The sequence below is a fragment of the Bombus affinis genome, chromosome 1 (genome assembly GCF_024516045.1).
Source record: "Bombus affinis isolate iyBomAffi1 chromosome 1, iyBomAffi1.2, whole genome shotgun sequence".
In the NCBI taxonomy this organism is placed as follows: domain Eukaryota; kingdom Metazoa; phylum Arthropoda; class Insecta; order Hymenoptera; family Apidae; genus Bombus; species Bombus affinis.
Window position 1 is genome coordinate 10,077,272 of NC_066344.1, and position 20,737 is coordinate 10,098,008.

General features: G+C 36.6%; 3 protein-coding genes and 1 long non-coding RNA gene across 7 annotated transcripts; 1 reads left to right on the forward strand and 3 right to left on the reverse strand.

Annotated features, from left to right (window-relative positions):
* Window positions 1–27: 27 nt before the first annotated feature.
* On the reverse strand, window positions 28–6,174 carry LOC126922052 (protein yellow-like). Of its 2 annotated transcripts, none has more exons than XM_050734372.1 (6): window positions 5,981–6,174; window positions 3,609–4,122; window positions 3,370–3,472; window positions 3,201–3,289; window positions 2,110–2,402; window positions 28–1,713 (listed from the first exon to the last, which is right to left on the reverse strand). In XM_050734372.1, the coding sequence occupies exons 2-6, from the start codon at window positions 4,104–4,106 to the stop codon at window positions 1,449–1,451; spliced, it is 1,248 nt and encodes a 415-aa protein (XP_050590329.1). In that variant the 5' UTR covers window positions 4,107–4,122; window positions 5,981–6,174; the 3' UTR covers window positions 28–1,448. The 2 variants fall into 2 exon arrangements, with proteins under 2 accessions (XP_050590329.1, XP_050590240.1); XM_050734283.1 differs by having other exon boundaries at window positions 3,609–4,107; window positions 5,981–6,173.
* A 6,274-nt stretch (window positions 6,175–12,448) lies between these two features.
* LOC126922569 (protein yellow) lies at window positions 12,449–14,155 on the reverse strand. The gene is made up of 3 exons (XM_050735336.1): window positions 13,872–14,155; window positions 13,487–13,742; window positions 12,449–13,129 (listed from the first exon to the last, which is right to left on the reverse strand). The coding sequence occupies exons 1-3, from the start codon at window positions 14,111–14,113 to the stop codon at window positions 12,506–12,508; spliced, it is 1,122 nt and encodes a 373-aa protein (XP_050591293.1). The 5' UTR covers window positions 14,114–14,155; the 3' UTR covers window positions 12,449–12,505.
* Window positions 14,156–14,180: 25 nt separating this feature from the next.
* LOC126921709 (major royal jelly protein 1-like) lies at window positions 14,181–17,858 on the forward strand. Of its 2 annotated transcripts, XM_050733613.1 has the most exons (4): window positions 14,181–14,776; window positions 15,251–15,774; window positions 16,240–16,654; window positions 16,729–17,858. In XM_050733613.1, exons 2-4 carry the CDS (start codon window positions 15,286–15,288, stop codon window positions 16,953–16,955), a joined length of 1,131 nt encoding a protein of 376 aa, XP_050589570.1. In that variant the 5' UTR covers window positions 14,181–14,776; window positions 15,251–15,285; the 3' UTR covers window positions 16,956–17,858. The 2 variants fall into 2 exon arrangements, with proteins under 2 accessions (XP_050589570.1, XP_050589480.1); XM_050733523.1 differs by lacking the exon at window positions 14,181–14,776 and having other exon boundaries at window positions 14,783–15,774.
* Window positions 17,859–18,403: 545 nt separating this feature from the next.
* Window positions 18,404–20,384, reverse strand: LOC126925626 (uncharacterized). Of its 2 annotated transcripts, none has more exons than XR_007714044.1 (3): window positions 18,903–20,377; window positions 18,648–18,823; window positions 18,404–18,551 (listed from the first exon to the last, which is right to left on the reverse strand). It is a non-coding gene; the product is annotated as an uncharacterized LOC126925626 (long non-coding RNA). The 2 variants fall into 2 exon arrangements; XR_007714050.1 differs by having other exon boundaries at window positions 18,450–18,573; window positions 18,903–20,384.
* Window positions 20,385–20,737: the final 353 nt, after the last annotated feature.

Sequence of the window (20,737 nt, forward strand, 5' to 3'; positions counted from 1 at the left end):
AGAAAATGAATTAATCGAGATCGATCGTTTGATTTTTGAACAATTAAACGATAATTATATATTTTCTTACACTGGAATTAACAAATTTTGCAGGAAATGGAATTGAAGAGTTTCGTTTCTCAGGGTCGTCTACATTTTTCCAATACATCACGTATTTTAATATCAACAGAGTGAACTTAACAACACGTACGTAATACGAATATGTTATTGGCATATTTGTATTAATATCTTCCTCGTTCCCTTGTTCAATTACGAGATAGCGAATCTATTACATTTTCTAAATGTCAATGAACTGTCAATAACTCAGTAATGGATTTCGACTTTTTCCTGTTTTCGTGTAAAATCGATATGTGACGGATGTTGCAATAAATACATATTTCTTCGGTTGTACATAGATAATTCATGGATTACGTAATAAATATGTGCAACTCTGTCTCCATAGTTTTTTAATAGAATTTTTACCTGTGTTTGCTTTTTCTGAAAGACCCGAACGATATAAACGACGATTGCGACAACATCAATTGTGTAATTACGTTTACGCATGCAGAATTTTATTTAATAGACAAATATAATCATCGCAAGTTTGTAATTTTATCAATTGTTTGTTAATTTTTAAGATCCCATTCAGCCGGGACATCTATTTTTGAACATTGCCTTTTTCTAAAATCTTCTTCCTCTTATTTTTTATAACTCTTTTCCTTATTAATTATGACTCAAACATACATTCGCACTGAGTTTATCAAGCTCGAAATAATTTATCGACTTTTAATAATTTATACAGAATTTTATATTCACGGACTTTTTAATAATTTACAGCCTGTAGAAACCTTGATATTTCACAGTGAAAAAGTGACATTTGGATATATGGGATATAAAAGGAGTTGTACGAGTTAAGATAACATTCTACGCCTTAAACAAAATACTTTTCCTGGAATTTTAGCTGCTGTATTGGAACATAATCGTCCGAATGATCGTAGGATTAAACAGCGTTAGTTTTTAATGAATAAATAACTATAAAATACTTCTGTTTCTATATATAACATAATACTCGGTTTTACAAATTACTGATACGTTCCTGATACTCTTCAATGGACACCTACGCTGAAATTGCTTAACAATAACATTCACTACTCTCTGTTTTACAAATGTTTATCCATAAAATATAAATATTTATCCATGTTTATAGTACATGTTTTACAAAATTGCCGTTCTACTCTACAGTTGCTAAGATGTCAACGATAAACATTGTTCCCTCTTTTCTAACGAGGTTCCTTGCTAAAAGAAATTTATGAAGCTTCTTCAATTTCTCTTGTTCGAAGGTAATGGAATTACCCATATACATCTAGATTATTCTAAGTCTAATCTTAGGGAAGTTTAAGAAAATTTCCTATTAGACGTACGTAGGTACGTCGAAGACGCAATCGATTCTTCGACACTTGTTCTTCCTTTTAGAATCCTATTGTGTTGTTGTAGAAATGCGAGGGAAAGTCGGAAAGTAAGTAAGTCCGAGTAAAAGAATCGAGGATCGGATGTTTCAGCGGACGCTGTATGGGCATCAGCCTCATTATTCGAATGTTGATGTCACGTGCATTCACCTCTCGCCTGAAGAACTTCTGGAACCTGCTGGTCATTAACCAAAAGTTGCCATTATCGCGCTCCGCCCATCGAATTTCAGCGACGAACTGCAGCTTCTCCGGACTGTAAGCTAAGATCCTGAGGAAAATTCGATCGATACGAATAAGAAGACAGATCATGGCGAAGAGTGGAATCTTTTAAAAAATTCTCTGACGTTTGAAATCTAGTCGGAAGATAAAAATACATGGTACGGGCTTCCTCCGGGAGGATCTTCTACCATTTAAAAATTCGCATGAAACTCTAAATATGTATGTTTTTCAACTTGATTCGATAAAAAGCTATATAAATAGTCTACAAAAAGAATAACTTGTTAAGAAATCGTTTAAATATCGGAGAATTTTTTGGTTTGATAATTATTTGTAAAGCAAACGAGGCTACGAAGAACAAATATGTATCGTCATTCTTACGATTGTTAACTCATCTTCATTTAAATATAACACAAGGTTATCTTTGTAAAATGATAATAACATGTACCTCTGTTGGTTAGTTTGTGGTTGCCAGGCGGCAATGGCTGTTTCGGTAAGCGGCGAGAAAAGGATCGTGTCGTCTCGTGGATCAACGGCCAGAGCAAGACCTTGACTAGACTTTTTACCCACCAAGGTCACCGGTAGCTGTTCACCAAATGCTGGTGGACCCGCCTGAAGTGCAGTGGTTGGCACGCTGAATAGACGATCGGTCGCTAGAGGTTGATAGTAAACCGTTCCAAGTCTGGCAGAAAATGCGAGTCCAACGACACCGTCCAGCAATTCGAACGTATCGCTGCCAATCTGTATAAAATACGTTTCCCGTTTACGATTTAAATAGTATCTGTACGATATATAAGAAAACTGTGGTCTTGGATATAGATACATTGTGTTTTTACAAAAGTTGAAGAAAAAAAGGATTTTCATTATCAAAAGTTTCTTCGATACTACGAGAAAGATCTAATCTTGAAGAGGTCAAAGTGACTTATAGTTGAAAATAAATTGGAGATTTTGCTCAATTTTTTCAGGATTATCATATTATTGTCTCTTTTTTTTCTTTTTGTTTTATCTATAGGATATCGTTATTGACTGTTCACTTCTTATAAATTTCCAGAACGCGCAAAGCAGTCACGTCAGCGTGAAATTTCTTGCCACTTCTTAGATAGTAAAATACTCGACGCAGAAAAGTAAAATCGTGGCGAGCATTACGAAGTTCGACTCGGCTCTGGCTGCATAACTATTCATCGCGATCAGAAGCCGCATAACCGTAGGAACTCACCGCGGAAGAATTTTACAACTCGATTTATTCGCCACGCGTACAATTCTTTAATCTTGTGTTGGTTACGAGTTGAATGTACCTAACGCGTTCGTTCGTAATACACTTAATTAGTACTACGATATATTTAATGATCTATGTTGGCCATATTGCTGTTGGCCATACGTTGTTGGCCATACGCTGTTGGCCATACGCTGTTGGCCATACGCTGTTGGCCATACGCTGTTGGCCATACGCTGTTGGCCATACGCTGTTGGCCATACGCTGTTGGCCATACTTCAGAGAGGAAGAAAAGAATGTTTCGAACGAATCTATAGTCTTCTTACCCTGTAAGTCGAGAATTCTGGATGTGGATACATGGTTGCGTGCACCACACGCCAGCTCCTGTCCGTGGCACCATCGAATACCAATAGACCTTGAGATAAAGAGTAACAGTAACACTATAGCATCTAAGTAAAAGTAAAATGAAGTAAATAATTAGGGATTTTTATTTACCAGGTCCTGCAGTGTCAGATATATAAAGGAACACGTCGTCGCAAGTAGTTGCCGCGGTATCATCGATAATTAGGTTCGTCATCAACGTGTTTGGTCTTAAAACCTGAAGAGGGAAAGTTGACTTTTTAAAGGAATCTAACATTAACAATCTCATAAATTCGCTATATTCGTAAATTTTCCTATCAGTCAACTTGATTTCCTTATCAATCAACTGTTCGAAAGATACGTTTAAAACCCACCTCTCGTGGAAACGTGAACTGTCGCACCAGCTGATTGGTTTTTATATCGAACACCATTATTTTCGGAGGACAAACCGGTCTGAAGTCATCAATTGACGTTATTACGCCGCTATCTATGGTCCATAGTCGATTACATCTATCTAGTTTGGTCCTGTACACAGAGATCAGCTTGGAGCAGTTCAGATCGCCTTTTCCAGCGCTGTGCCAGTCCCAAGAGGGGTAAGCTTGAAGTTGTGGGCTACTTTCTAGCGGAAGATTCCTCGGGATGTAATTCAAGGTCGCCGGGACGCCTACTCGTAATCTTGGGACGCTTATAAAGATTTTATCCCACGCAATCTCTATTCCGGTAGGTACTACATTCTCTGGACGATACTGATTGAGAAACTCTTGGTCGTACGGAAGTGCAAAGTCTAGCAACGGCCATTGAGCTATTGTTTCGAGGACTTCTGCGGTCGTTGAGGCGCAGACGAGTCCTGCTAAGAGGATCAATAGCTGCATTCTACAACAGAAGTGACTTAGAACGAATTTATGTTGTTTGTGGCGATTTATCAGCGAGAACAATAGATTCTGCATAAGAATAATTCAGTGGAAAGCGCAGAAGGTACACAAAATGGCTTAAATATCGAAAACCAAGGTTTCTTAGCATTTGAATGGTAGCTCTTGAAACGAAAAGATGCACTTTAACATCGCTTTAACGAGCCTTTGTCTCGAGTACTTTTTATGGCAGACGATTTAACTCTATAAAACTATTTATATTGCCACTTAAACGAAATAAGGACGTAACTCTAATACGTATGTAAAGATGACCGATACACAATATCTCAATGCAACTGGTTATTATCTGTGTTGCAATTGATGTCGTAAAAATATTATTATTACACCTTTATGCATGCTTGGAGCTGAGAAATTCTGATGGTGTGAAAGACACGAACGTACAAATTTTCGATTCCAAAGACCGATAGACATTCAAATAAGAACTGATCGATTAAACTTTGTATCGTGTACCGAAAAGACGTGCACGAGTAAGCTCGCCAACTAATTTTCCGCGTATTTTATAACAACCAACGGTCACAATGCACGCGACACAATGATGTTGATCAGATATGCGTTAGCAAGAACACGTATCACGCACCTATTGAATATTATCACGCGAATGTCTCACTCAACATTCGTATTGATTATTGTCGTCTTAAATTAAAGATCGCATCAATCGAGCAATTATCTTCATAAAAGTTTCCATAAAGAATTCGACGAAAATTATGAAATTTGAAAATTTTTCTATGCATCATAGCTGGATAAAGTAACACGTGATATTACTTTGAGAAGAATTTTCCCACTTAGTCATCGAACTTGATCTTGAACTCATCGGATATCCGATTTCGATATTGAAGCATAAATTACATACTAGTCAATATTTATGCAAACTCGCTAGACGTAGTTTTGCGTAATGCGATGATAAATTTTATAAGCGTAGGAAAACGTTTTACGTTTCTCATACGTAATGGTGATTTCCATTTCAGAAAATTGTAGACGTTTGTCGAATAAAATGTTAAAAATTGTAAAATGTAGATATTAGAAAGCTGAAAGATATTGCTAACAATACCAATCGAATATAATATGATTTCGTACGTTCAGTTTTATCGATAGTTTATAAAATTATGCATTATTTACATGAAATGTCATCAAACTTTAAAAATAGGAATTTTTACTATCTACGCTGTTTCGATAATTATTAATTATCAGAAAGATGTTTTTGTTTATTCATCTTGATATTCGATTTGAACGATGTTACAAACGAGAAGAACGAAAATGTTACAATTTTCCGAACTAACGGAGCATAAACCGGTGATTCGACGCGACCGAAAGTTATCGATTATTGAATTCCAACAAAGTCACGGTCTTAATTCTCCGCTCTGACAATTTTTTACACGGTTCAAGTGCAACGGGTCTCGGATGTCATTAAACGACGCGTTCGATCTTCAAACATTACACAACTCAAATATTTCAAATAATTCCCGGAAAGTTACAAATTTACGCTCTAACGTATCAATCGTTCTCTACAGCAATTTTCATCAATCAAGGAAGATATGTCATGATCGAGCAAAAACATCCTCGGGTATCGTCGAGCTACATTGAAACTACTATCAGCTATATCACAGTATTCTGTTTCAAAGCTGTAACGATCCTTGTATTATATTACAATAATCCACGACACTTGGAATATTATTAAAATTTTTAAACTTTTTCTATTACGTACGTAAATATCCTTAAGAATATTCTAAGGGTTCGAGTAAGCCATTCGTGAGCCACCGTTCGTCGCTATCATTGCCAAAGATCGAATAAAATGAATAAAAATTATATAAAAAACCAACCTTGTTCAGTCTAAAAATCGTGAAACTTGAAATAAGAAAATCCAAAGGAATTGAAAGAACAGACTCATCCAGCGAGGTCGTGCACCCGGCTCGAACTAGCTGCAAATCCGTTGAACGAGCGTGTACCAAGTCCCGCTGTCTGAACACCGACTGGTCTAATTTCCTTGCATCGACTAGGATCCTAGCGGTCCGAGTGACAGGAGGCAAGCTAACCACAGAAAATCGACACATTGTATAAGTATACATACGGTATATCAGTGAGGCGAATGATCCTTCGTGACATTCAGGGATACACTTTCGCGAAATGTGTTCGATAAACCAAGGTGGGTGTGTTTTCGACAAAGGTTACCATTGATCTTGCCACTGATCTTTAAAAGCTACTTTCGAATTTTCTCTGTAAATTAGTTACGCTAGAATGTGCGGTAGAATTCAAGTGAACTTGAATTCTGGTAGATTAGATTTTTGAAAGTGGAATTTTGAACTAAGATAAGAATGGGTCGAACGGGATTTGGTTTTTGTCTCACATTGAATACAGTGTTCCTTTTTTAGGTTTTCGAAACTTTCGAAAAATTTGAAATAATTCTGGAATATTTATGTCCGGAACCTCCTTCGATAAAAGTAAAGATTCGCAGAAAAGAAATTGCGCTACCTGTGGTTCGAAGTTCTGGTTGGATAATTTTCATTTCTTATACACTGTAGCTAAAAGATTAGGTTTATAAAATTCTAAAATCTCACGAACTTGCGATTCTATGGTATTAACGATTCAATGACATCGTTAAAACGTTTCAATGATACGGCATATTTGAGGAAATCATATATTACGTGAGCAAAGGTTACGATTTGAGAGTTCAGGACTTTGAATCAGAGTGTATCCGATACGAATCGCTATAGTGGAGAAAGCGATTTACTGACAATACTACAAGGACTAACATTCAACATTCGTGGTGACCAGCTACGTAAAACGCTCACATGGAACGCAGTATCCCAGCTGTAATACAAACGAGAAAATTGCAAGTATTTCGTTTCGAACGCTTCGGATTCCATTAGTCCACTTGTATTATCTACTCGTTCTAACAAATAGCTCTAATAAATTTAGTTAGCAGTTAACCATATTAGACACATGTCTGCTCTATCGTCTATTACGAAAGTAATTTCTGTTCTTCGCATCTCTCCAGGGTCAGATTGCTACATTTTTTTCGAACGAGCCAGCCAAAAACGTAGGTGTATCAAGAAGAGTGGGAGCGGTCTATAGTTCCGGGGACTTTCGATCGGGGTTACGTATCAAGGCCTTCCACATAACATTTACCACTAATGTAGCTCGTTCAATTGCCATTTTCTTGGCGCACCGGTGCGACTATGTATCGGAGATACCGTACTTGATTTTAATCACGGCATTCATCGTTTCGTTCGCTCTTTAGCTATAGCCCAACGTGTACTTTAACGACAAATCGTGTAAGATGAATTCGATCGATTGGAATAAACCGTTTCACGGTATCAAATACAATAGAACAGTTTGCTTTGTCTCGAGAATAATTCTTGCCTTAAAATATAAATCTTCGTTTAATCACGCAAATAAGATTTATCGACATGCTTTGCAAATTTTACGTTCATGTTACGTGTATATATATTTTTTATTTTATTCTATTCGCGAGAATAGAGAAAAGAGACGAAACAGCAGCTATAAATGAATTCAAAAGACCTCGTAAAACTCAGATTTATCAGAAAGTATCCGTCGATTGAAGTAACGTTGAACAAGATTCGCGTGCCAATTTCTTAAGAACAATTCCAATAAAACGGATGCGATAAGGCGGCCCTCGTCAGTCGATTCCAATCAAGACTAAAAGAAATTACGGGGTACCAAGGTAAATATTGCGCAAGAATTGCCCGCGTCGCTGATCTATAGCCGCGAAGAATGAAGCATTTTAGGGTTACGCAAGATGTTCGACTTGAAATATCATGGGAATAGCTGCGTGCATAGGGTCGCAAGAACTCCCACGGAAAAACGGAAGCAACGAAATCTCACTGTTTCCCTTCCACCGTGATTGATCATGCGAAACAGGGCGGATGTTCGATAAACGATTACCAACGACGATCATTTGTCACTTCGCGTGATTCAGAATCGTGCTTGGCATTATGTTCCCCAGGAGAATGATCATTTTTCTAGAACGTCTATTATCCATCACGTATCGGATTTCATACTTTCAAATGTAATGAGCTGAGTTTTAAATCCACCAAGGTTCTGTAAGCTTGGATCCTGCAAAATTTTACCGGGGTTAAATTTGAGTTATTTGGAGATTTTTACGATCAGACTGTTACAGGCAATTTTCAACATTCGCAGAATGCTACTTGTACTTTTCACACTAATAGCCGCAGTCTAGTTACGATCGTGTGATTGATACTTTGTACCAGTTTGTTACGACCAGTAGAGTCGTAACTTATCGTTGTTATCAACGACTTTTCTTGTTCGTAAAGAATATGTAGAATCTATGAACCATGTGCTACTGTAACGTTACAGTAGAGCGAAGCCGCGAAAGTGACAGTAGATAAATGATTTGTGACTATTAAAGGTCAGGTACGCGTCGTTTGTGCGAAATCATTCGTCTCTTTTCTTTAGACTAGCGACCAATTCCAATGATTACGTCTAATTATTCTACACAACCACGATACCTAAAATTTTTGTTTGAATAACAAATCATCGACAACACAAATAGTCCAATCTATTATTATCAAATTTTGAATTGTTGTTTCGTTTTATAATTCTTCAAGAATCCAAGGTACCGTCGACTAAAACCGCTTGAAACCGATAATTCTCACCTTATCATCAGGAAACTGGCGAGGAAAACAATTATCTGCCGCGAGAAATCTGGACAAAGTCTCGCTACTCGGACACTTTCGTTGCATAAGTCGTTTCACGTTCAGATTATTCACAAAGACACAACGGTCTACCCGCGCAAAAGCACGGGTGCTGCAAGGTTGTTTTGTAGGACTTGCGTCAAGCGATTCAATGAACCCGGCTCCTTAGTGTGTTTCCATACCGAATTCATTCTTCTGCAATACGGAACAGCGTCGCATGCACGCATACGTGTCCGTCTTGGAAAGTTCAAACGCGGTTGCTCGACCATGTACACCATTGTCGCACACATTCTGAGTTACGAGATCTTTTGCTGAATTCCACTGGTTTAGTTTCGCTTATTCATTTAGTCGTGCCACGCCTCAGTTACTTGCGCCGGTGAATTTTTGGAAGAAAATTTTTCCCCATAAAGGAATTTTTTTATTCTTTGACATATTTCTCATGCGTAAAACGAAGCCTCTTTTTGAAGACGGTGTTTGTAAGGTTTTGCAAATTAGGAGAATGGAAAGGAGTCAACGGTAAAAAATAATGACAATAAATAAAATAAATATATATTTTGAATTATCCATTTTAGACCTTCGTCGTTTATTTTTTTACGCGAAAGAACTTTTGTTGATAGAAAAATTAGATCGCAGATAGATACATATTTTTTTAATATCGATAATTTTTAGCAAAATTTGTAAGGGATTTAAAGTTTGGGACGTTGGAAAAAACGTAGAGAGGAGAATAAAAACGCATCAATCATTCATCAGATTAGTACGAGTAGAATGATACACTCTGTTAATTCGTTATATCATCACATAGTGCTAATCATCGTATAATTCGAGTAACGAGGTTTCAGTAATTGCCGCGTAATCGTTGGATCCCATCAAATCTAATTAACGCCGGCATTCAGCAGATAGGAAAGAAAAGAATAGAGGGAAAAAATGTTACGGTCGATTTGTTGCGAAAAACTTCACGCTTCTTGACTATCGCTTGAAAAATTGTTCCATATTATTATACATACAGCTGCTGATCTGTGTTGAAGTTTCAATTTACAAAAACATGATCGTCCGTTTAGTAAGCGCGTGTCAATCTGTCACGATCAAGATTTCAAAATATCACCCTTAATCTGGTTGGTTCGAAACGATTCGATCGGTGGTACAAAATGGCTACATTGCACGCTCGGATAATCGTACGGTCAAAAATCGAAACTCGATCGCGATCTTGCACGCAATCTTTTATTCCTTATTTTTAAATGTATTTGTACTTAAATTTAATTTGAAGTTAAGTTTTCAAATTATTGAATTTCTAGACTTGGATTTTTCAATTTTTCAATTTCTAAACTATTTAACGTAGACTCTGAAATGTCTCAACTTCTAAGCTTTTAAATTTAGAACGTTAAAGTTTAAAATTAAGATGTGGAAACCTGAAATTTTAGTAAATCTGAAACCAAACGTACGATAGAATTACTTAAATGTAAAATACAGATTGCTATTGACACGCGACGTATTGGACAAGACACGGTGAACGACAGGTTTAAATCGCGCTGGACCTGTTCCGAAGAAACGATAAAAGTGGAACACCACACGATTCTAACTTTCTTTCTATTTTTTGATTTCTAACAACCACAACAAGCTATCCTATTGAGGAACGAATCAAAGATACCAAATTTAGAAGAACTCGAACGCTGTTAACTACGTGAAAGGAATTCGTAATATCTATTCGCGATTTCCACTTAACTTTCTAGCCTCTCTGCAATCAGTATTAATTGATAGCTTCGGTTATCAAATTACGTTTCTAGGAACTTTCGATATCGTTTGAAGAAACTTAAGTATCTCGTAATATTCATTTGTTATTTCAAAATATTTATTTCATTTATATTATTATCTACTGGACTGGCAAATAAGTGATTACGGATTTTGTCATTAAGTGGTAATGACAAAATCCGCAATCACATATTTGCCAACGCAATAATTTACTGCATTATAAAATTGTATAATCTGCAAATAAATACGCTTAATAATTGTTGACGTGGAAATTTATAAAAAAAATCCGCTTGAAAATTACATAGCATGGTGAGTAGTAAATCACCTCGTCAAGTGATCTACAATTACATGTCTTCGTAGAGTAGTAGCTCCAGTAACTATCATTTTTTTCTCAACCATGGTTGGAACACGTTTCGACAGCGGCCACGCTCATACACGTCGCAAGAGGCTAATTAAACGAAGTCGTGATCCCAGCAGACCTCTACGCGTGTCATAATAAGAAACTTTGATGGTAATCGTACACGCTATACCACCCAATTAGCATAAACGACATAGTTGGATTTTTATTTAATTTATTATGTTGACAATGATTAGAACTGAAAGCTTTGGAAACCTAGAAATAGAAAAATAATTAAAATGCCAAATAGTAAAATTTGTAGAAACGATACAAGGCCGAGATATCCAACGCTTCAACGAATAAATTCAACGCTGAAAAAATACTTTCTAGACTGGTTTTATTGGATCTATGCGTATTAGCTGTTGTAAATGGTAATTAATACGAAAGGTATAAAGAGCTATGGATTATTTTATGCGTAACAATATATGGAACGAGCTTTCACTCGGATAGTTGCAATGCAGGAAATAAATTCAATACCGTATATCGATTTTCATGGAAATCCGCGTTTCTGCTTTGAACAAAGATTCTTCTTTGCAGAAACGTGATAACACGTTGTGGCACGCGCTTTCCAATTCTTTTTATTAAAACACTTATGCAATCGTATTGATTGTAAGGGAATTTAAAGATAGTCGTAAGTGTTAGGTTGTTTCAAAAGTTTCTTTCGTTTTGCAAAGAAACAATAGATGCAAGACATTTTTTGTTTTATATTATTTATCGTATCTATCATTTTATGTACATAATTCAATAAAATGATATAAAAAATGTTGTGCATAAAAAAAATATTGCGCATCTGTTATTTCCTTTTAAAACGTAAGAAACTTTTGAGAAAACCCAATACGTATGTGCATAACATTTTGAAATATCATAATTTCAAAATATTTCACGACCAACTGTTATTATACAATGATCTCATTTACCTAGAAATGTAACTGTGCAAATCTTAGCGCAGTTGCGTGACCTGATAACCACAACTGTTCGCCAAATGTGACAGCTGGAAAAAATATTAAGTTGGATATGCGTTCTATTTTATCTTTTCAACGTTCCAGTGAATTATTGCCTGTTCGATTTAGAGGAAACGTTTCTTGTTGTCGGCTAACGCCGACTAATCATGGTCGCAGCAACGAAGGAGTGATTGTAAGAGAGAAAGGTTCCGTTTTTTCCGACGAAGTTCCTTGGTACCGTTGCATTAGAGCTACGGGATACATAATCAGCCTCACGAAATGATTTGCATCTTGATTTATAGCCCTGTTTGACGCATACGGCCGTAGAAATGACTGCTGTGTAGTTTTACGGTATCGATTTGAATCGACAGTCGAACTGTGTGCATAAATATTTTTAATTCCTTTGTTTCTCTTTCCTTTCCATAAAAATGTAGGATCATCGAAAATTTACGAACATTTCAGTCGATCTCTGCAGAACTATTGAACGTTAAATATTTCAAGACTAGGCAAGGCTAAGAATAAAAGATACGATAAATAGAAAAATAATATATTTCATTATAATTTAAACCTACCCTACGATTCTCAACATCACATAACATTCAACGCCTGTGTGGCACCGCATCCAACCGAGTCTTGCATATAATCGGGAAAATTCGATTCAAGCACGCGCATCCTCCCTCTCGCGTAATCGGCAACCACATGAGTAACAAGGGAACATTCGGCACTGGTGTACACCTTGTCGAAACATCGTGAAACGAATGGATTGACCGCGTCCCATCGGTAAACATCCGGTTCGCCTTCGTACCGGAAGAAAAGGGCGCTGCCATTGTCCGTACCCAAGAAGATCATCTTCTTCGGTTTCATACCAAGATCGTGGATCTTGCCATTCGCAGAACCACTACGTAGATGTTCCGTTCTGATGGAGAACAAACGGCTACTGCTTAAATAAGTGAAGATTAAACACGTGCTCCCATCCGAACGTCGGAGAAGTGCAAGATACAAAACGTCTCTTCGGGTTGTGCCCATGGCGACGGCTTGGGGCAAAACGACGCGGTAGCCTCGACCTAGGGTGACATCGTAGACGAGGATGGCTCTTGACGCAGCGTCTGACGCATAAACGAACACTCTGCCGTCCTGACTGTAATCGGACACCAGGTATTGCAATCGGGACGCCGAACTCGTCAATCCAGTCAGCTCTACGGTTTTCACTAACTGCCAGAGAAACGATGGAAGAAATAACGAGGTAACTATAGGATTTAACGACATTTCCCATTTTTTGGAGACGATTTGAAAGATAGCTGAATATTGTCAAATATCAGAGAATGAAGTGAAAAGTGATTTAAAAAGTGTGAAATAGTTAGAAGGATAATTGCAACACATCGTGATCGTGGCAGTATCTCAACCTCGTTAATAAATACTACGATATGAGATCTGACGTAGTGAAAATAATAATTATAATCCATTCGCTTCTGTTGGACTGACAAGCGTAAAGGAGCTACTTTATTCACGCTAGGCGAAAGTATTAATAGGATTACATAGAGACATTGTAGATTAGCAAATGACGCTTACCTTGCCTGTGACGACATTGACAGCGAGGATTTTTGGCGGACACATTCGCATAGGTTCGTCCAAAGTGTTCACCACTCCAGTATCGAGAACCCAGAGAATGTTCTGAGGGTCCAGATAAATGTCTACCACGTTCTGCAGAGCCGTGCAAGTTCCTTCCTCCTGAAGAGACCAACAAGGATAGGGGACCAGGGTTGCTTCGCAGCTTTGAACATCCTGAGAGATCTTCGCCAATGTCACGGGAATACCAGCCCTGTACCTATATCGCAAACCGGTTTGTTCGAAATGAATTAGACGTAATACCAATAGTTTTACCAAAGACTCTAGCCGATTCATCGAGCAGTTTCCTGAGTCTGAAGAATCGAAATTGCAATTCTTTGATTTGTACCTGGGAAGGGCCACAATGGCGTTGTTGGTATACAGCGCGACCCTGGTCGCGATTACGTTTTTCGAAATGTATTTTCCACTACTTTTGAACATGTTCTTGGTGGTGGGACAAGGCCACTCGAAGTTTCCACCGGTCCATTTTATGGTTTCGGGTAAAGTCGCGTTTCCACCGTTCGTTATCGCAAGAATGACCACAATGGCGGTCGTCGTAAACACAGAAATAAATTGTCTTGCGATGTACATAGTATTCTTTATGGAAACTAAACTGAAGAGTCTTTAAAATTACGCCAGTTATATACGAGGTAATTTGTTCGCCATGTTGCGAAATACAGGAAGAAATATTTTGCATTTTGACATCCCTTAACATTGTTATCCTATATATCGAACCCGGAAGATTCGTAAATGATCGGATGTTTAATAATCGTTTTACAATTAATTGTCACGATGATTGACCAAATTAGTCATCGGTATATTCATTAACTAACACTATGATCGTGTCAGTGTTATTTAATACAGCTTGAATAACTTCAGAATTACGTATTTGTCACGTAATTTTGTGTAAACTGATATATGCAGGAGTATAATTAATTTATTTATAAAATTCTTATACGAAGGAAGGAAGTTCATCTTACAAGCGAAGCTTCCTCGTTCATTATTCGCTGTTTGGTAAATAACTTCGAGAATACGCTTCCTTGTTGCTCTCAAGAGTTCGTGCCGTCTCGCTCCGGGCGGAAACATTGCGACAACCGGAAGAACACGCTACTTTATAAATATACAAAGTGTACATGATTAATTGCTGCATAGGGTTCTACGGACAGTTTGTATATAAGCTGCATATCAGATATAAGATTCGCGTCAGATATCAGATATAAGATTAAGTTTGTGTTGTTCACATCGTAAAATCGCGTAAGTCTCTATCTCATCCAATTAATTGATTTTCCATTTCAAGAATTTAAGCCTTTCATGTTTCTACGGCGTCACAATTAGGCTACGAGTATTTGTGCAGATCTATATTTTTGCGTGAACGTGACTAAGCAAATGGAACCTAATCGGAAATCTTTCGTTCGTTAAATATCGTAATAAATACACTGCAATTTAAATATCTTCTTATACTTTTTGTGTATTATGTACATCCTACGCGTTCTACGTTCATACATTTTACACCTTCGAAAATTCTCATAAATACAAAAACATCCGCAGCTGGTTCTGAATATTCGAGATTTTCGTGTGCAAGCATTTTGGTCGGTCTCTTATAAAAAGAAGCTACAACGATGACGAAAAATCAGGATAAAGTTTCTACCGAATACAATTGCTCAAAGCTTCGAACAATTCTAATATTTACTCCCCATATTCTTTTCTCTTTTTTCACTTCCCTTTTAGAGTCCCGTAAATCATTTTCTACGAGAAACGATAGGATGAAAAGATTGATCTACATCGTCCTCTGCCTAACGACCGTAACAAATATTGTACCATCGAGTAACGGTAAACCAGTGGTGCCAAAACCTTTGATCCTCTCAGGACTTAGCCTAAATTGGCCATGTCAAAGTACGAAGAACATTTACGAGACAAGCGGTCGTTACATCACAAGAAACGTGATCGCTACCAGAGCACAAATATACGAAGACCAAGCGATCCTAGCTCTGCCACGCTATAAACCAGGAGTACCATTTACTTTGGGTGTTCTTTCCATGAAATCGCAAAGCTGCGAGCCAAAGATAGCCCCATTCCCCTGCTGGGCAATTCAGGAAGAAGGAAATTGCCAGGCACTGCAGAGTGCGGTAGATATAGTTCTGGATGTACAAGATATCTTGTGGGTTCTCGATGTTGGAATCGTCAACACTTTGGAGCAGCCTGTACGTAGATGTCCTCCGAAGGTCGTTGGAGTCAACGCTAAGAGCGGAAAGGTAAGTGGTAGTTTGATCGTTGATCTAGGTCAAAGATTGTGCGAGAGTAAAATTAGTCTGTTGAAGTCGTCTGGAGATAAAATTCCAGATTATTGTGAGATAATATGGACATGAAGTTTAGGGTTAAATGTACACTTGTTGTAAAGTAGAATCGTGGTTGACGATAGGATCGTTCCGAATGAATAGAATGACAGTTAAACATAGTAGAAAGTAAAATTCTGGTTAATTATAGAGAGATTAGAATCTGAAGCTACAAGAGCCTTATATGATTATAAGCCTCAACTTAATTAAAAGTTACCGAGGCATCTACCGAACCATGCGTCACCTAATAAACGAAATTAAATTGATATTTATAACATCAGTTAGCGTCTCTCTAAGGTAGCAATTAAGTATTGAATCGTTGGAAGGAAAATGGCATCATCGTTAATCCATGATCCTAAAAAGAGGAAATATTATCGATTTCAGGTTGTAAAAGTGATCGACTTGAGCTCGTTGGTAGACAGTACCTCGCAGCTCCAATACATGGTCATTGACTACGCAGAAGATGGTCAAGTCTATGTATACATTTCTGACGCTGGTACCGGTGCCATCATCGTTTATAATGCCACGACTGATAACGGATATCGCGTGGTTCTTCCATCAGCAGTGGGATCCAACACAGACAAACCCGACGTCCTATACATGGCGCTCGTTAGAAGGAAAAGCTGCGGATCTGTCGTCTATTTTACGTATCTAAGCTCTAGCAGAATGTTCGCGGTCAAAGCAGTGAATCTGAGAACAGGAAACGCGAATGGATCCATAGTAGACATCGGCAGAAAGAAGAACAAGATCGTACTCCTGGGCACTGACAATGGATCTGCCATCTTTTTCAGAATTAAGGGTAATGAAATTGAATTAAATTAAATTAGATTTCATTTCTAAAACTTATTTATGGTATTTTTATTGTGTTTTTAGGTGATTCCAATATTTACATGTGGAACACCGACACTCCTTTCATCCAAGACAACTTCCTTTTAGTCGAACAAGCTGGAGAGTGTCGACTACCAACGGGAGTTATTCCTGGTTATAAGGATCTAATGTGGGTAATCGAAAGTAACTTCCAAGATTACATCGAAAATTCCGTCAGCTGTTCCGGAGCATCGGTGGCAATCCATCCACTAGTGAGTTCTGCCGGCGAATAGTATTAAAAGCCGGAAGCAACGCGCCTGAAAGACCACGGTTGCGCGTTATATTATTTTAACTAATATCGTTAGCGATAGCGTTTGCGTTGTAGCGGAATATTAGACACTGTTATATCTTGACGTTGTTCAAAAAGTATAATCAATTCGATCGAAGCTTTGAAAGAGGAACGGAATAGAAAATTTTAGGAAAGACTATATACTGTCGATGTTGTCGAAAGGGGTTAATCTAGTCATAAAACGCTTTCCTTCGAGCATCCTGTACAAAGTGACTTAATCTTCGAGGAATATCGAAGCTGGACAAATATCGACCAGTGTCAAATAAAAAGCTTCGAAGGCCGTTTTCTAAATGGTCGTACGAAACGAAGCGAATCTTACTGCAAAGAAACGGTAATACCTATGTAAACATATCATTGTATTTTTGTCACAAAAAAGTATCGTTAATAATTTCTCTTGCACATAAGAATCCACTGAAACTAAGCTTGACAACGTCGTGATTGAAATTTCTTAATAAATTCATCTCGATGTCACGCAAAATGTGAAAGGTGTAAACACGTAGAAAGTAGATAAACACGTTAGAACAGTATGGAATTAAATCGTTAACCGAGATATTAATACAGTCCTGAATAGTTACGTAAATTCCATTCTAATGGATAATATTAATGTGATTAAGGAAAATTGTTACACTTGAATTAGTTTCTAGTGTCGATGTTTCGCACGATTGTTATATAATTATTAATTTTCGGCAATTATTTTCCGACGATTAACTTAATTTTATGAGTCCAACATATCTTTCATATCGATCTAATGCGATGATAGGCGTTGATCTTTCTAACGCGCGTTACATAATGAATTCCGACTATATGTACATAGCATCTCATTAAATCTAACTATTCGTTTACCGTTCATTGAGTACAACATTATCATAATTACTCGACATGTTGATCAGTTTGAAAACATTTATTAAATGTGTTTTATTTCTTAAAAATTATTAATAGTTATTCAAGCTAGGAAATATTATTCAGTAAAAATTAAAATATTGATGTGTGATTGAATAATTATTACTATAAGGAACGGGAAATTCCTTCTAATTTAAGACCAGAAGGTGTAATCAAATGGTTATTTTATATAATCTACTTTTCACCGGCGAATTTAAATTAGATTTAAATTCATGAGAACGAATATTTTTCAATTTGTATGGTTCTGTACTTAAGAGCTACTGACACGAAAGAATGATTAGTGTAAGGGCACCACGAACTTCATAAATTCTCTTTTCATACTTTTCTGGCTATCTACAGCATAGTCGCTTGTGCAAGGGTAATTCCGATTCTGGACAAGCATGAAATAGCTTTCAGCCTGAAGATAAAAGAACACAATTTGCTTTTCCAAAAAGTCGATTCGCCATGAAGAACGTTTCAACGTATTTAAGAAATGAGCTACTTTTAAAAGGAGTTTAACGTTCCATCGGCTCTTTCCGAGGATATGAAACAACAAAGTCCATCCTTGACGTCACAAAAAAGCCCGCTGGATGCGCCCACTTTGGTACCATGCCAAATAGTCGTTGCATTTCGCCATTTCTGCTTTATCGTACGATGTCAGCTTCAAAATAAAATTAATATTTCTAAATTAATTGTAACATAAAGTGTAAAAATATAAAAATGATAATATAATAATAACAATAATAATTCTACGTACCACGTTAGGAGCTAAAGTATTTCGTTCGTTTCACGCTTTTAAATCTGTGTTAAACGAACCGAGAGTATTGGAATCAGTCATATACAATTACGAATTCTTTCTAGAAATTGTGAGACCTGTACCGAAAACATGCGACACGTCTGACCAATGGATGATTTTTTATCCTCTTTCGTTCCCTAAAACAATATTATTGCAGATGTGAAATTTCTCTTTTTCTTAGAAAAGAAAATTGTTCCATTTCTTCCGTTCATTTACCTGACATGAATGACGCAGTCGGTTCTTCTTCAAGATATCCAGTATATGTTTTACTTGCAGAATAACCGAGGACAGAAGCTCCTAAGTTTCATAATGGAACATTAATTAAGACAGTCGACGGCATCTTCAAGATCGCAATAATTAAATTAATTAAATTAATTAAATTACTTAACTAACTTGAGAAACTAACTTGAAAAAAACTATTTTTATACATAAAACGTAGTTAAGAAGTACTGCGATACAAAGTTTTTTCCAAGTTGCCGTATGTCACGCGTTTGAATAAATGTTTGCTTTCTAAACGACAATTGTCTTATTCATTTTTTAAATGTTAGCTATTGTCAGAATACATATAGATAAAATATAAAATGTAAGAATATATTCTTCGCTAGCTAGTTATTTTGTTTCAAGTTATAGATAACAATCTTAGCAGAACAAGCGAAATTATATGGCTTTTCCAACAACCATAGACATCGTTAAACATAGACATTCAATTCTATGATTGATCGAAAACATCTATTGTTTACACGTTTATTATGCAAATTAGACGCGAACACATTATTTGTATTGAAGTGAGAAAAGCTAGATTCCGGCCAAATCGTTTCATTTTCTTTCATTTCATTTTTTCATTTCATCCCCATTATCCGAAAAGTCTTTTTTTCGCCATCTTAATACCAATATGAAATTTTGTTTTATATCTTTTTTTATTATGAATTTAATTACTATTAATTAAATGACATATATAAGTACATAAGATTTTACGAAAGATAAAATGTGTAATATTAAAAAATATGGATAATATGATACCTCTGAATCGCGAAAAAAAAACACGGTCCCGTCAGATGGCGAATTTCCAGATAAAACAATCTTTCGATAGACTCATGGAAGCAAATTGCCAACAATTAATTCGTGGAATGGAAACAAATACGAAGGAAGAAAGTATCGCGCTGTAAAATATATAATCTGTAGAATGATGAACGATCATAGTGAAAATTGATACGAAGAATATGAGTTTTGCAAATGGATCGACGACTTGAGACTGTATCGTTTCTGAAAGAACGTCAGCAAAAACCGAAATATTTGCAGTTTGCAAATCAGCATTCTATGAAAATCGACGACGAAGAGGATGTAAGTCATCGTATTAAGTTGTACATATTAGATTCTTACATAAATCTCGGCATGGAATAAATTGAAATTCATTACTCTATCACTAGATTTGTGATTTTTACGACCCACCATAATATTTTAGAACAATTTGTACATTTTCTTAATTAAATTGTAAGCATATACCGTTGTTCAATAATTATCTGTCAGATATATAAATGTAATATGTTTTTACAAAGACAACTCTGTTTTACCCTCTAATATAAGATTACGTTAAAGTATTGTTTTTGTTCAATTATTAATTTAATTACTTACGTTATTTTATACAACAATGTCTATAATTTACATTTAATGTACGGTTGACTTCCATTTATTTGAACCTGTCGTGCGACAGATACTTATTTCTTTACTATGTACTTACAATTTTCCATTCATGCAATAGTAGTAGATGTTCCGATAAATGAATTCAATGACCAGAAGTTTATCTATTCGAGCGTTGACTAATGTTTTATTTGCCGTTCAAACAAATAACATACATACATAATTAATTATCATAGGTAATTAACCACAACGTTATAAATTGTAGAGGGCATGAAAAGCACTATGATTTTTTTCGAGGTCGGTATTTCAGAACGTGAAGCACGAAACCCTTTCCAATGTCACGTCTATCATGTCTGTAGTCAATGCCAATACTTTGAGTAACAATGGTATTGGTCACTCTCGTCAGAGAGCGC